At 41.5% G+C, this 13,448-nt stretch overlaps 1 protein-coding gene across 1 annotated transcript; it reads right to left on the reverse strand.

Moving 5' to 3' along the window:
- Nucleotides 1-920: 920 nt before the first annotated feature.
- On the reverse strand, nucleotides 921-1,379 carry LOC101975581 (uncharacterized). Its single transcript, XM_021724025.2, has one exon. The coding sequence runs from the start codon at nucleotides 1,377-1,379 to the stop codon at nucleotides 921-923; it is 459 nt and encodes a 152-aa protein (XP_021579700.2).
- Nucleotides 1,380-13,448: the final 12,069 nt, after the last annotated feature.

A 13,448-nucleotide genomic window follows, 5' to 3' on the forward strand; every position in this document is an offset into this window, starting at 1 on the left:
GTAACTCACATAAAGAAAGAATGGAGTTGTGGTTTCAGAGGGTGAAGGTAAGTTGAGGCAGGGAACAGAAAAACAATAGGTGTGATATTCAGATTTATTTCTTGGTTCTGAGGATCAAATCCAGTGATGTCTTACCACTGAGCCACATCATCAGTCATTTTTATTTTAATTTTCAGACAGGATCTTGCTACTTAGCTTAAGGTCTCGTTAAGTTGTGGAGGTTGGGCATGGACTTCCTGTCTCAACCTCCCAAGTCTCTGGATCATGGGCACGTGTCACTACTCAGCTGTTTGCAGACTATGTCAGTTACTCAAGATAAAGAACTTCTATGAAGCTCCAGTAAAGAGTGTGATGAAATAACGTGTTTTGCACCTAAAACGTATGAAACATAGGAGTCTCACGTCAGACATTATTAGCATAGGAGAATAAAGACAGACAATATGAATGAATAAAGTTCCAAAATTTTATTAATAATTTATAAAGGTTGTCTGTACCCAGGCCACTGAAGTTGATGTTGACAGGAGAAAGCAGCATTCAGGAATATAGAGAACAAGACAAAAAGAAACCATAACTGTAAAGATGAAGGAGCAGTTGCATATACCTATGAAATTCTTCTGGAAAAATTATTCCTATTTTCTTTAGATGAGAGGTAAACATCTTGGTCTCAGATTTTCAGCCATGACAACACTTTGCCATCAAAGATATATTAAGCAGACACAAAATGCACATGATCTAAGGAAGAAGAGGACAGGAGTGGAGAAGTCTGCACTCCCTTGAGGTGATTCACATGCTATTACAAGGGCGACTGTGAATTTCTGGTGACAGCTTGATGATCTTCAGCCAGGTAAGAAGAGAGTTCTTGCAGAAAAAGAAAGGCAGTTAACAGGAGTCTGTGCAAACCTTGGTCCTTAGGGGGTTGATCATGGGCAGCAAGGCTGGCAGCAGGTGTCCACACAGTAGCAGGGCTGGCAGCAGGTGCTGCAGCTGGGCTCACAGGTTGGTTTGCAGCAGGTGGTCCTGCAGCAGGTGAGTTCACAGCAAGTTGGGGGACAGCAGGGCTGGCAGCAGGGAATGATGCAGCAGCTGGGGCAGCAGCAAGGCTCACAGCAGCAGCTGGGCTCACAGCAGGGTGTGCTGCAGAAGCTGACCACACAGGTTGGTTTGCAGCAGATGGTCCTGTAGCAGGTGGTTTCATAGCAAGCTGGGGGACAGCAGGGCTGGCAGCAGCTGTCACAGGTGGTTTTAACACAGCAACTGGGTGGACAGCAGGATGTGCTGCAGAAGCTGGTGACACAGGCTGGTTTCCAGCAGCTGGTCTTGCAGCAGGTGGTTCTGCAGCAGGTAGGCTTGCAGCGAGAGGAGCAGCTGGAATGGGCCATGGTGTGAGGTGTGGAGGGTGGGGTCCTGTTCACAGGTGAGTGAGTTTGTACAATATGATGACTCCTTGCAATTGCGCTCTTTTATCCCAGGGGCCTCCAAAGTTGGACCAATCAGCAGCCTTTCACCTTGTTTTTGTTTATGTTATTTTCCATATTCAGTTTGTTAAGGAAGTAAATGGGATGAGTGTTGTGAAAGTGTTTAATCTGTTTCTTAAGAGGGCCTAACTCACAGGAACTGTTTCCAGATGAAAGGAAGACAGTCACCTCATTAGCATCTTTGTTGCTCTGAGCATCATTTGGGTCATGTGGTGGCTTCTGCTGCTCTGGGAGGGTCAGGGAAGTTGTTCCTCTGGAGATTTGTGTTTTGGAGCTGTATTCAGATTAGGAAGTGTCTATGGGAGGAGCTTCTGTATTCACAGAGATGAACAGAACACGTGTTTAACCAGGGCATCCTGACCAAAGGCTCCTAGAGGCATCTGTCTCTGTCCCAGCTCTCCCACCTGTGTGTCCCAGGTGTCTCCAAGGTACATCTTAAGAGGATGTTTGACATGTGGTTTTCCATAGCAGAGCAGAACCGGAATGTGAGAGCAGATGCAGCAGCAGTACATGGTGAAGAGCCAGGTGTGATGGGTGTGTGGATGACCATCTGTCCTGTTATCCAGTCCTGAGGGCACACCAGGATGAGCCTCTGGGACTCTCTGCCACACTAGCCCTGCAGACTATGCCATGTGGTCCCCACCAGCATGCCAGCAGAGTCAGTGATCTTGGGTCAGGGATCTTTCTGTTTTTCCTGTCTCTGCCTCTCTGTTTCTTTCTCCTCCCTTCTCATCTATCTGTTGCTTTCTTGCCTTCTTTCTATTCCACCAGGAAATTATCTTAGGTGAGATGGTACCTAATTTTATCTGTGAGGACTCTTGTATTTAAAACGTTTTTTACTTCTACCATTCCATCCAAATAATGCATGTTATTACTTTCCCACTTGATATAATATCCTAATGTGAATGCATGCATGTCACTATTAGTGGGTTAGGAAACCGACATGAACTTTGTTCCCTACAAATCATAACCTCTCACTCATCCCCTAAGAGGGCAGATACCTCTCTTGACTTGTCGCCTTTTGGGGCAGTTTTGGCTTTTTTCAACTCTTAGGTTCTTTAGGATGGTAGAAGTATTCGATCTCCTTATGAGTGTGAGATTCATCAGCATAGTTATCTACGGTATGTTCTTTCTCAGTGCTGTAAAATTTCCACTGAGTGAAATTGACACAATTATTTGTTGGTTGTCCTCTAGATGAGCATGTGGCTTTCTTTAAAAATTTTTCTTTATTGGTATGTGGCTCGTATAAATGTTTTTGCACAGAGCCTGTGGTCATGCAAGTGATATTTCTGGTGGATACAATCCTGGGCATAGAATTGTTCATACAATTCTCATATTGAAAGATTTATTCTTTTCTTTGTGGCTATCTTATCCATGTTCTCTCAATTTTTTTTCTTCACCATTTTATTTTGGGGAGATTCATGCAGGTGGATTAGAGCTAGACTTTATTTCCCGTTGCTTGCTGGCTCAAGATTCAAGCAGAGAACGTACTTCTTATTAGCCAGTTGGGTGGATGAAGGAATTCTTTGTAATTCACCACTGAACAGTCAGACTCAGAAATTCAGATGCATTGAACAATGAACTAGGAAGTGTGTAGCTTGTTGTGGTAACAGCACTGGTTTACTGCAGATAAGGGGGGGAGGGAGGGAGAGAGGGAGAGGGAGAGAGAGAGAGAGAGAGAGAGAGGGAGAGAGAGAGAGAGGGAGGGAGAGAAAAGAGAGAGCAAGAACGAGCAACATAGCAGGCAAATTTGGCACAGAAAAGCAACATGATGTTAGCTGATCCAGAGGCTGCACAGCCAACTGGTGTTTGGAAGGTGCTTTGTGTTTTATAACTAGTAAATGGAGAGCTGAGGAAGGAGTCATCTTGAGGAGGCCATGCTGCAGCTTGCTTGTGCAGTAGCTAGGAAGACCATTGCAAACCTTGGGGTACAGTCCAGCCAAGCACCTACCGCCTCTTTTCCTGGAGTCTGGTGGCTCATGTGACCAGCTGAAGCTGAAAGGTAGGAGTGATCATTTTCAGGAATTCAGTCTGGGAAGGCTTGGGCAGTGGAATGTGTGAGAACTGAGGATGGTTGGCTCCCCTGCTCTGTGAATATTGTTATCAGGGGCTCCTGATATCCAGGTTCCCAGCATCAATCAGCATCTGCCCAGTTCTAGGGGTGTGTTGATCTAATCTCTATAGAACAGATGTCTCCAAAAAATTCTCTAAAGCTTAATTAGAGCTAAGCCCCAGCCACAGGACCTCCCCACTTAGAGCTCTGTAGCAGCCTTGATCAGCAATGCTCTGATTATTCTACATTTTTCAGTCAATGTGATGAAAAGTCTGGAGAACGTTCCAATGTTAGAACAACCTTGAGTTTATGAAAACAATTTAATGTGGTCACGATCACATGCATATGAGACACTGGATTTCACTCAGTTCTATTCTCAGCAGGATCTATTCTGATTGGCATTCTACAAATTTATTCTTTCATTCCCACTGTGTTTCCTCCACCTTCTCTCAAGAAGTGAGTTTCAAAGGAGCTGAGATCGCTACTCGCTCTTGACATAATTTGGCCTCAATGCAACTCCATGTCCCGCACTTCTGAAAGCTCTCTCCTGCCAGTAGAATGCGCTATGTCAGTGTTCTGACAACGCCTGGGCAAAGAGATCTACAGTGTTGTTTTCATTTGGTGCACTGGGAAACTCCAAGCCTTCTTTTCTGAAGCACACACCATGGGGAGGAATTCTCAGGAGTCCCTTGAATACAAATTGCTAGTTTCATATCACCTGAACATAGTTCAATCCATTTATTAAAATGATAATTGCCATTTTCTAGACCAAGATTGTGTCATTCTGCAGAACATGAATGAGGAAGTGCTATAAATCCTCAACTCAAATGATTGAAAGAGTAATTTACTTGCAGGATAATCGAGTATTGGCTCAACCCACTGAAGAGAAGCAGGGGAAGTTGTCACTGGGAAACATAATCAGGAAGCTGGTGATACCAGTTTGTCTCATGTGAACACAGACTTTTCACTGGGCTTATATCTCAGTTGTGAATTTGGAGGCTCAAAGTATTGAAGCAGATATCACTAATGAACATGAAAATGTAGCTGGATTTGTAAGACATGTCATATCCTAAAGGACTCTACATGTTATGTCAAGGGAAAATTTGCACAAAGAAATTGGGGGCATCACATTTTGAGTTGACCACTCAGGTGCCACAAGACATGCCACCTAGGGAGAGGAGGTCATCCTTGGAATGTGGAACTTCAAAGTGACATTAGCAGGAGCAGAGTCCATTCATTGAGGGAAAGAGAAAGATTGGCTTCAAGATTATCAGCATTTCCCTAGCTTGGTTGAAAATTTTGTGAAAATGAATATTTCTTTTTAAAGACAGTGGGATGGCCCACCATAGACATTTAGAGATATGACCGTGACAGAAAGGAAATGTTGGCAGTGTCTAGTTGAACATAGCACAGGGCAGGTACATTATTCTTTGATTTTGTAGTCTATTAGGCAAGACAAAGTGTTTTATCCCAATTGCATGAGATGTCAGTAAACAGAGGCATATCATCCTAACATTGCAATCATTGTAGTATTGGAATATTGTTTCTGGATATACTACAAAGTACTGAATGCAGTAAGGGTTTTGACAAGGTTGGAGAGAAATTAGAAACCTGCAACAAGGGAGAGAATTTCTCATGATTCAGAAGCCATGGAAATTAGTACAGAGTTTCTTGAAAAAATCAGCCATAGAAATACAACTCAATCCAGCAATCCTACCTCCAGTTACCTAGGGGTTGATAAATGGGATGATAAACTTGAAATGATATCAGCACTCTCAGGTTCAAGGCAGTATTGTGAACAACTGCAAGGTGGGTGTGGAAGCAATCCTAACATCTTTTGGTGAAGAAATGGATAAAGAAAATATGGCAGAAACACACACTGGAATATATTCAGGCTTAAAAGAGAAGGAAATCGTTCCTCATATACTAATGTGGATGAACTTTAGCTCTCTCTCCCTTCAATGAACTAGACCAAATATAGAAGGACAAACAACATGACTCTACCTATATGAGGAATGTAAAATAGGTCAACTTAGATAAGAAAAAAATGGAGTGGTGGATTCCAGAGGCTGGAGTCGATGGAAGTAGGGAGATGCCTGTCAATAGGTATGCCATTTCAATTATGCAAGATGAGCAACTTCCAGGGATCTGTGGTACTGATTGGATATAGTGACAAATTATCTTTCAGTTAAAAATCTATTAAGCATGTGATTCTCACATCAGGGGTTCTTAGTGTAGAAAATAAAGACAGACATAATGGAATTAATATTTAGTATTTATTAAGAATTTCTGAAGGATGGTTGTACCCAGGGAGGCATCTAAAGGTGACAATGACAGGAGAACATAGTATACAGGAATCTGGAGAAGAATACCAAAAGAAATGATAACTGTAAAGTCAAGGGACAGTGGCACACAGCTGTGGAATTCTGAATATGTGTATTCCTGTGTTTCTTAGATGGAGAGGTAAAGTTCTTGGTTTTATAATTTTAACCAAGATCACACTTCCCCATCAAGGATTGCGAAGCAGGGTCAAGATGCACAAGGCATAAGGAAGGAGAGGAAGAGATTAAAGAGTCTGCATTCTCTCAAGGTCATTCACAGGGTCTTATGTTAGAGCCAGTGAATAGAATTTCTGGTGCCAGTATGATAGTTTTCAGTGAAGGTTAAAAGAAACTTCCTGCAGGTTAGGAAGAGTTTATGCAGGCAAACTTTGGGGAATTGATCATGGGCAGCAAGGCTGACAGAAGCTGCACACACAGCAGAAGGGCTGGCAGCAGGGTGTGCTACAGCAGCGGGTCACATGGGATTTTTTGGAGCAAGTGGTCCTGCAGCAAGTAGTTTGAGAGCAAGTAGGAGGGCAGCAGGGCTGGCAGCAGGGAAAGACACAGCAACTGGGGCAGCAGCAAGGCTCACAGCAGCCAGGTTTACAGCAGGATGTGCTACAGCAGCTGACCACACAGGTTGGTTTGCAGCAGGTGGTCTTGCAGCAGGTAGTTTCACAGCAAGTTGGGGGACAGCAAGGCTGGCAGCAGGTGGTCTTGCAGCAGGTGGTCCTGCAGCAGGTAGGCTTGCAGCAAGAGGAGTGGGCCATGGTTTGAGCTGTGGAGGGTGGGATCCTGTTCACAGTGAGTGAGTTTGCACAATATGAGGACTACTTGAAAATCGGGCTCTTTTATCCCAGGAGCCTTCAAATTTTGAACCAATCAGCAGCCCATTTCCTTCTTGTTGTTATTGATATTTTCCGTATTTGGCTTGTGTTTGTCTACAAAAATTTGCTATGCAAATGTGATGAGTATTGTGAACGTGTTTAATCTGTTTCTTAAGAGCATGTAACTCACAAGAACTGTTTCCAGATGAAAGGAAGACAGTCACTTCATTAGCATCCTTTGTGCTTTGAGCATCATTTTGGTCATGTGGCTCCTACTGCCCTGGGGGGTCAGCTCTTGTTCTAGAATATTTTTTGCTTTGTCTGTATTCAGATTAGGAAATGTCTATGGGAGGAGCATGATGCTGCTGTATTCACAGTGAGGAAGCACACATGTGTTCATCCAGAGGATCCTGACTCAAGGCTGGTTGAGGCCTCTGCCTCTGTGCCAGGTCTTCCACGTGTGGAAGAGGATGATTGGCATGTGATCTTCCATAGCAGAACAGGACCAGAAAGTGAGGGTAGAAGCAGAAGGGATGAGACAGGTATGGATGGATGTGTGGGTGGCCATAGGTCCTATTTTATCATCACGGAGGGCTCCCCAGGATGACCCTGTGGGACTGTCTTCCACATGAGCTTTGCAGACCCAGGAAAACCAGGATGAACAGGTGAATCTGTTTCTCATCTGGGCACCAGTGGACTCTGTGATCCTAGGTCAGGACTTTCCTCTGTCTTTCCCTCTTTCCTTTCATCCATGTCTCTTGTCTCTTTCTCTCCCCTCTTTTCTCATTTCCTGTGCTGCTTTCTTGCCTTCTAATCAATTTCATGAGGGGATTAAGATTAGGTGATATGGTACCTGATTTATCTACGAGGACTAATGCATTTGGAAATATATTTAGGTCTCTCATTTTATCCCAGAGGAAGCAATTTATGAGTTTCCAGGTTGGTAATATACTTTAAAGTGAATGCATCCCTGCCACTGTCACCAGGTTAGGAAATAGAAATGAACCCATTGCCTACAAACTACACCCTCTCACTCATCCCCAAAGGGAGCTAGCTAATCATTCTGTTGACTTGTAATCTTGGTCAATTTTTGTTTTTCTCCATTTTAGGGTCATCAAAAGAATAGAGTAGGTAGGTCTCTATGTTAGGAGTGTGCCACTCATTATATGATTCTCTTCAGGTTGTTCATTCTCAGTGTGTAATATTTACACTGAAGAACTTGACACAATTTGCTTGTTTGTTGTCCTCTAGATGAACATGTAGCTTGTCTGTAGCTTGGGACTACTCAAATTTGTGCTGCTATGAGTGATTTTGCAGAGTCTGGGCTCACATGTATAAACATTTCTGGTGGAGACACAACTAAGTATAGGATTGTTTATAGAATTCCCAGGTGGAAAGATTTATTCCCCTCTTTGTGGAGGTCTTCTCCACATTTCACTGGATTTCTCCTTAGATATATTATCATGTACACACGTTGCATGTTCCAGTTCAAAGCTTAAATTTTCACTGCATCAGAAGTATTGACAATGTTCCAATTTCTTGTGTGTTCCTTATATTCGAACACTCTGATGATTTCTAGTACCACATTGTAGGTTTTTTAGGGGATGGGCAAATGGTCAGACAGTCATGTCATGAAAAAGGACATTCGTTTGACTCACTTTAGCATAGTCTTTCTATTTTGCATTTTTCTTGCCTTGGCCCAGTGGTAGACCATCTAGTACAACTGTGTAGCAGATGGGTACTTTTGTACAATCTCAGTATAGAAAGGAGAGCTCTCAACATTTCCCATTACATGTGGTCCTCCTTGTCTTTTAAAGTTCTGGTAGAACTCAATTGAGAATTGATCTGTTCCTGGACTATTCTTTGTTGAAAGGCTTTGAATTGCTGCTTCAATCTTAATGCTCAATATTGGCCTTCTTAGGTTTTCTATATCCTTAGTTAAATTTGGCTAGATCATATGTGCCTAAACATGTTAACATCTTACATATTTTCCAGCTTATTGAAGTATTATTTTCAAAATAGGTCCTAATGAGCATCTGTATTACAGAAATATCTTTGGTTATATCTCCTTTTCATCTCTCATTTTGTTGATTTAGTTCTTCTCTTTCTTTTGGCGAGTTTGGTTAAGATTGTATCAATTTTACTTACCTTTTAAAAGAATTAATTCTTTGGTGCAGTGATCTTTGTAATTTTTTAAAAGTATCAGTTTTATTACTCATCTATATTATTTGCTGTCTTTTATAGGTTTTTAGAATTTGTTTATTTGTGCGTTTCTAGTGTCTGGAGATGTAACATTAGATTCTGGGATCTCTCTCTCTCTTTTTTTAAATGTAAGCACTCAATGCTATAAACTTTCCCCTTAGAGCTGCCTTCATACTGTAAGGGTCCGGCAGAGCATCGGAGGGAGAGACCACACAAGAGACTGGCTTCATGCAATTGGCAAAAGGGGATTTATTAATTCAGCATGCTGAGGTTCCAGGCTCACTCAGGAAGATAGAGCAGCCCAGAGCCCAGAGCAGAGGTCAAGCAGAGCTTAAGTGTCCCGTCCGGCAGGACACATCAACGTGGGCAGCGAACCTAGATGGGGAGGAATGAAGGGACAAGAGACACGAAAGGTGACAGCAAGACAAAAGTTCTGATCAAGCTGCAAACTTTTATTGTTCACACAGGGGTATTTATATGCTGGGGATGGGGAAGCTCTTTGCAATTGCTGGATGTGGGTGGGTAAAACTGCCAGCTGCAAGATGTCTGATGATCCTGATAACCGCAGGGTGTTCCAGGGAGATAGGTAGCTGCAGGATGCCTTCAGGGCAGAATGTCTCCCAGGGGGCTGTCAGGCTAATCTTTCAAGGAGAATTTCCTTCTAGTTCCCAACACTTAAGTACACTTTTTGGGGAGGGCGGGGGGGGGGGGGGGGGGGCTTTGCATACATCAGAACAAATCATTATGAGGCGTGGGAAAATTGAACAACAACTCTGAGACAGGATTAGTACATTCATTGGCGGGAACAGTCTGAGCAGGGGTGATTGGTCACTCCTAAGCGGGGTACACATTTAAACTGATTGGTTTTGGAGCCTGGATGATTATGTGCTGAGCTACTTGGAGCCCTTAGCTAATAAACAACCAGGGAATCAATGGAAATATTTACTGGGCAGTTCAGGTATTGTCCTAATAACTACAGAGATTACAGGTTCTGGGGGTAGCAGAGGAATTTTAACAATACTTGGTCTATTATTTTTTTTTAGCCCAAGCCTTTCAATTTAGAAACTTTACAATGCCCAGTCTTTTACACTTTAACTCAGACTCTTGCAGCTTAGAATCAGCTTAGAAATTTTACCTTTACAATACTATTCCAGAAATTTTGAAATGTTTTAATATTGTTCTCATTTTTTTCCTAAGAACTGTTTGATTTCTCTCTGAATTCATTCTTTGACATATAACTGTTTCAAAAGTTCATCAATTAATCACCATGTGTTAAAATGGTGCTTGTTTTATACCTTGCTATTGATTTCTAATTTCACTTCAGTATGAAAAAGAAATTATCTCAATTTACTTTTTGTCCTAAAATATGTTCAATTTTAGAAGAGATTCCATGTGTGGGTAAGAAGAAAGTCAATGTGGTTGTTGATGGATGAAATATTCTAGGGTTGTTCATTAGGTCCATTTGATTCGCAGTATGCCTAAATTCTGAAGATTCTTTCCTTGGTTTATGTCTGTATGACCTGTCTATTGGTGAGAGAATTAAATATTGCAACTATCATTGTTCTAAATTCTTTTTCTGATTTTCCTCTGCTGAGGTGTCAATGGGGTCAAATTTTCTCATGTTCTGAGCTATTGGAGGTAACATGCTCTCCTGTATTGTTAGTATTTCTACCCACCTGCTTGAAATACTGTTGCTTCTATATTTATATAAAAGGCTTTGGGTAAACTGCTATCCTTTTATTTTATTATGTACCCTGGGTTAGGTGAGAATCTTGCCAATATTTTCACTCAGTTTGACCATGGTAATATGTTCAGGCTTTAGCACCACATTGAGAGGAGGTATCAATCCCATGATTATAAGTCCTTTGCGACTAAGCCATATACTAATAAACCTTAAAAAAAGTATTGAGCATGTTCTTCTGCAGTCCACCGATCTGATTGGTAAATGGAAGTGAACTTTTTTTTTCATAAGTTGAGAAATTAGGTAATAAGAAAAGTAAAATTGCTTTTAAACTATTTTTGGCTTTCTGGTCAGGTATTCTCTCAGTGCTTTGATTCTGGATTGTGAAAAAGTCAAGACATATTGCTTATTTCTACTCCCCCCATCTTCTGAGAGCCTATTTATTTATTTATTTATTCTTTTTTTTTTTTTTTAATAAAGTCGGTTCTTTCTAAGTTTCAGACACTGTACAGTTTGTTTTTTTCCTCAGGTCTGACCCAAAGTGGTCCAACTTGTTAGGAGAGTCTGTATGCAGATTTTCACTCCCTTCTTGCCCTGCTGGTTCTGATGCATCCCTCCTTTTGGTAGCCTCAGACCACGTGGAGAGGAGAGTAGGATGTGTCAGCCTTTCTCCAGCCTTTTTAAGGTTTGAAAGGAGTGACTCAGGGGTCACCAGATTTGGTGTGAATTTAATTGGTCTCAGTTTCCCAACCACCCCATTATTAGCCAGGCTCCTTTTCCCACAGCTCTGATGGCCCGTTTGAAGGGAAAGAGTCCTCGACTCTTCTCTGCTTAGTAGACTCAGTTTTTCAGGCTGCCTTGCTGTTTTGATTCACTCTTAAGGAGCTGCTATGATGATATACATTCCTCTGATCCACCTTATTTCATTCCCCAAAGGGATAAACTAAACAGATGAAAAGGATCTTAAAAATACAGTTCATTAACAGTGAAGTAATTGGACTATGAAGTCAAAAGGAAGAGAGAATATCCAAAGGGGAGAAAGGTAATGAGAGGTGGCATGTGGGGCCATAAAGAGGGAGGAGAAGGAGGAGGAGAAGATGAAGAAGGAGGAGAAGGAGGAGGAGGAAGAGGAGAAACGTTTACAAGGATGTGGAGAAACTCAAACCCTGCTATACTGGAGGGGATATTTAACGATGCAGGAGCCATAGAAATTGTTATATAGCTTTCTCACACAGACACAGATGTTCTGTATGATCCCTGGGTATTTAGGGGAAAGAATGAGATCAGAAGCTTCTAGATATATTAGCATTATCATGTTCAAGGGAGCGCCAGGAACAAAAGCCTAGCTTGGAAACAACCCAAATGTCTATTGATGGAGGAATGGGTCAAAAGAAAATGGAAAAACATCCTACACTAGAATGCTCTTCAGGCTTACAAAAGAGGGAAATTCTCCCCTATGTGCATGGGCCATAGGTTTCTCTCCCAATGAATTAATGAAGGACAAATTCTACAGGGGTTCCACCGATATATGCAGTATGTAAAATAAATCAACTCAGATAAGAAGAGTGGTGGTTTCCAGGGAGATCAAAGTGGGACTTGCATATAAATAGATATGCCATTTCCATTATGGAAGATGAATAACTTCTAGGGATCTCTGGTACAGAGTAGGATACAATGACAATGTATTTGCACTTAAAAATCTATTTAGCCCTTGATTTTCACCTCAGGGTATCTCTTAGCACAGGCAAATAAAGATAGATAATATGTTGAAGGGCATCTAGGTTGGCTCCATAGTTTAGCTGTTGTGATTTGAGCTGCTATAACCATTATGTGGCTGTGTCACTGTAATATGCTGATTTTAACTCCTTTGGGTAGAAACTGAGGAGTGGGATAGCTAGGAAAAACGGTGGTTCTATTCCACGTTTTCCAAGTGAATAAAGAAAACATATATATATATATATATATATATATATATATATATATATATACACACACACACACACACACACACAATGGAATATTACCTATTAAAGAAGAATGAAATTACGGCATTTGAAGATAAATGCATAGAGCTGGAGAATATCATGCTAGTAAAATAAGCCAATCCCTAAACACCAAAGGTCAAATGTTTGCTCTGGTATGTGGATGCTAATTCACAATAAGGGGGAAGCTAGGGAAGAATGGATTAGGTAGAGGGGAGTGAAGGGAGGGGAGGGGGATGGGGTAGGAAGGATGGTAGAATGAATCAAACATTATTATCCTATATACATATACGATTACACAACCATGTGATTCTATACCATGTGCAGTCAGAAGAATGAGAAGTTATACTCCATATACGTATGAGTCAAAATGCATTCTACTGTCATGTATAACTAATTAGAACAAATAAAAAAGATAGACAATATGGAATGAATAAAGGTCCAGTTTTTATTAAGAATCTATGAAATTTTGGGCAGTACTTAGGCAGGCAACTGAAGGTGACTATGATAGAAGAAAGTAGCATACAGAAATATGGAAGAAAATGCAAAAGAAATCATGACTATAAAGATGAAGGAACTGTTTTATACAGCTATGAAATTCTTCTAAAGAAGTGTCCTAATTTCTTTACATAGTGAGATAAAGATTTTGGCTCCAGAATTCCAACCAAGATCATAAGTCCCCAACAAGGACCTATGAAGATGGTCCAAGTTCACAAGGTGTAAGGAACAAGATGAGAGTGGGGTGGTCTGCACTCTTTCAAGGTGATTCACAAGGTCTTACATGAGGGATGATGAACATAATTTCTGATGACACTGTGATGGTTTTAAGCCAAGGTAGGAGGAGAATTGGTGCAAGTGAGGCAACAGGTTGAGAGGAGTTTGTAGACACTGGTGTTTGGGGAGTTGA

Source organism: Ictidomys tridecemlineatus, chromosome 3, assembly GCF_052094955.1.
Source record: "Ictidomys tridecemlineatus isolate mIctTri1 chromosome 3, mIctTri1.hap1, whole genome shotgun sequence".
NCBI classification, from domain to species: Eukaryota; Metazoa; Chordata; class Mammalia; order Rodentia; family Sciuridae; genus Ictidomys; species Ictidomys tridecemlineatus.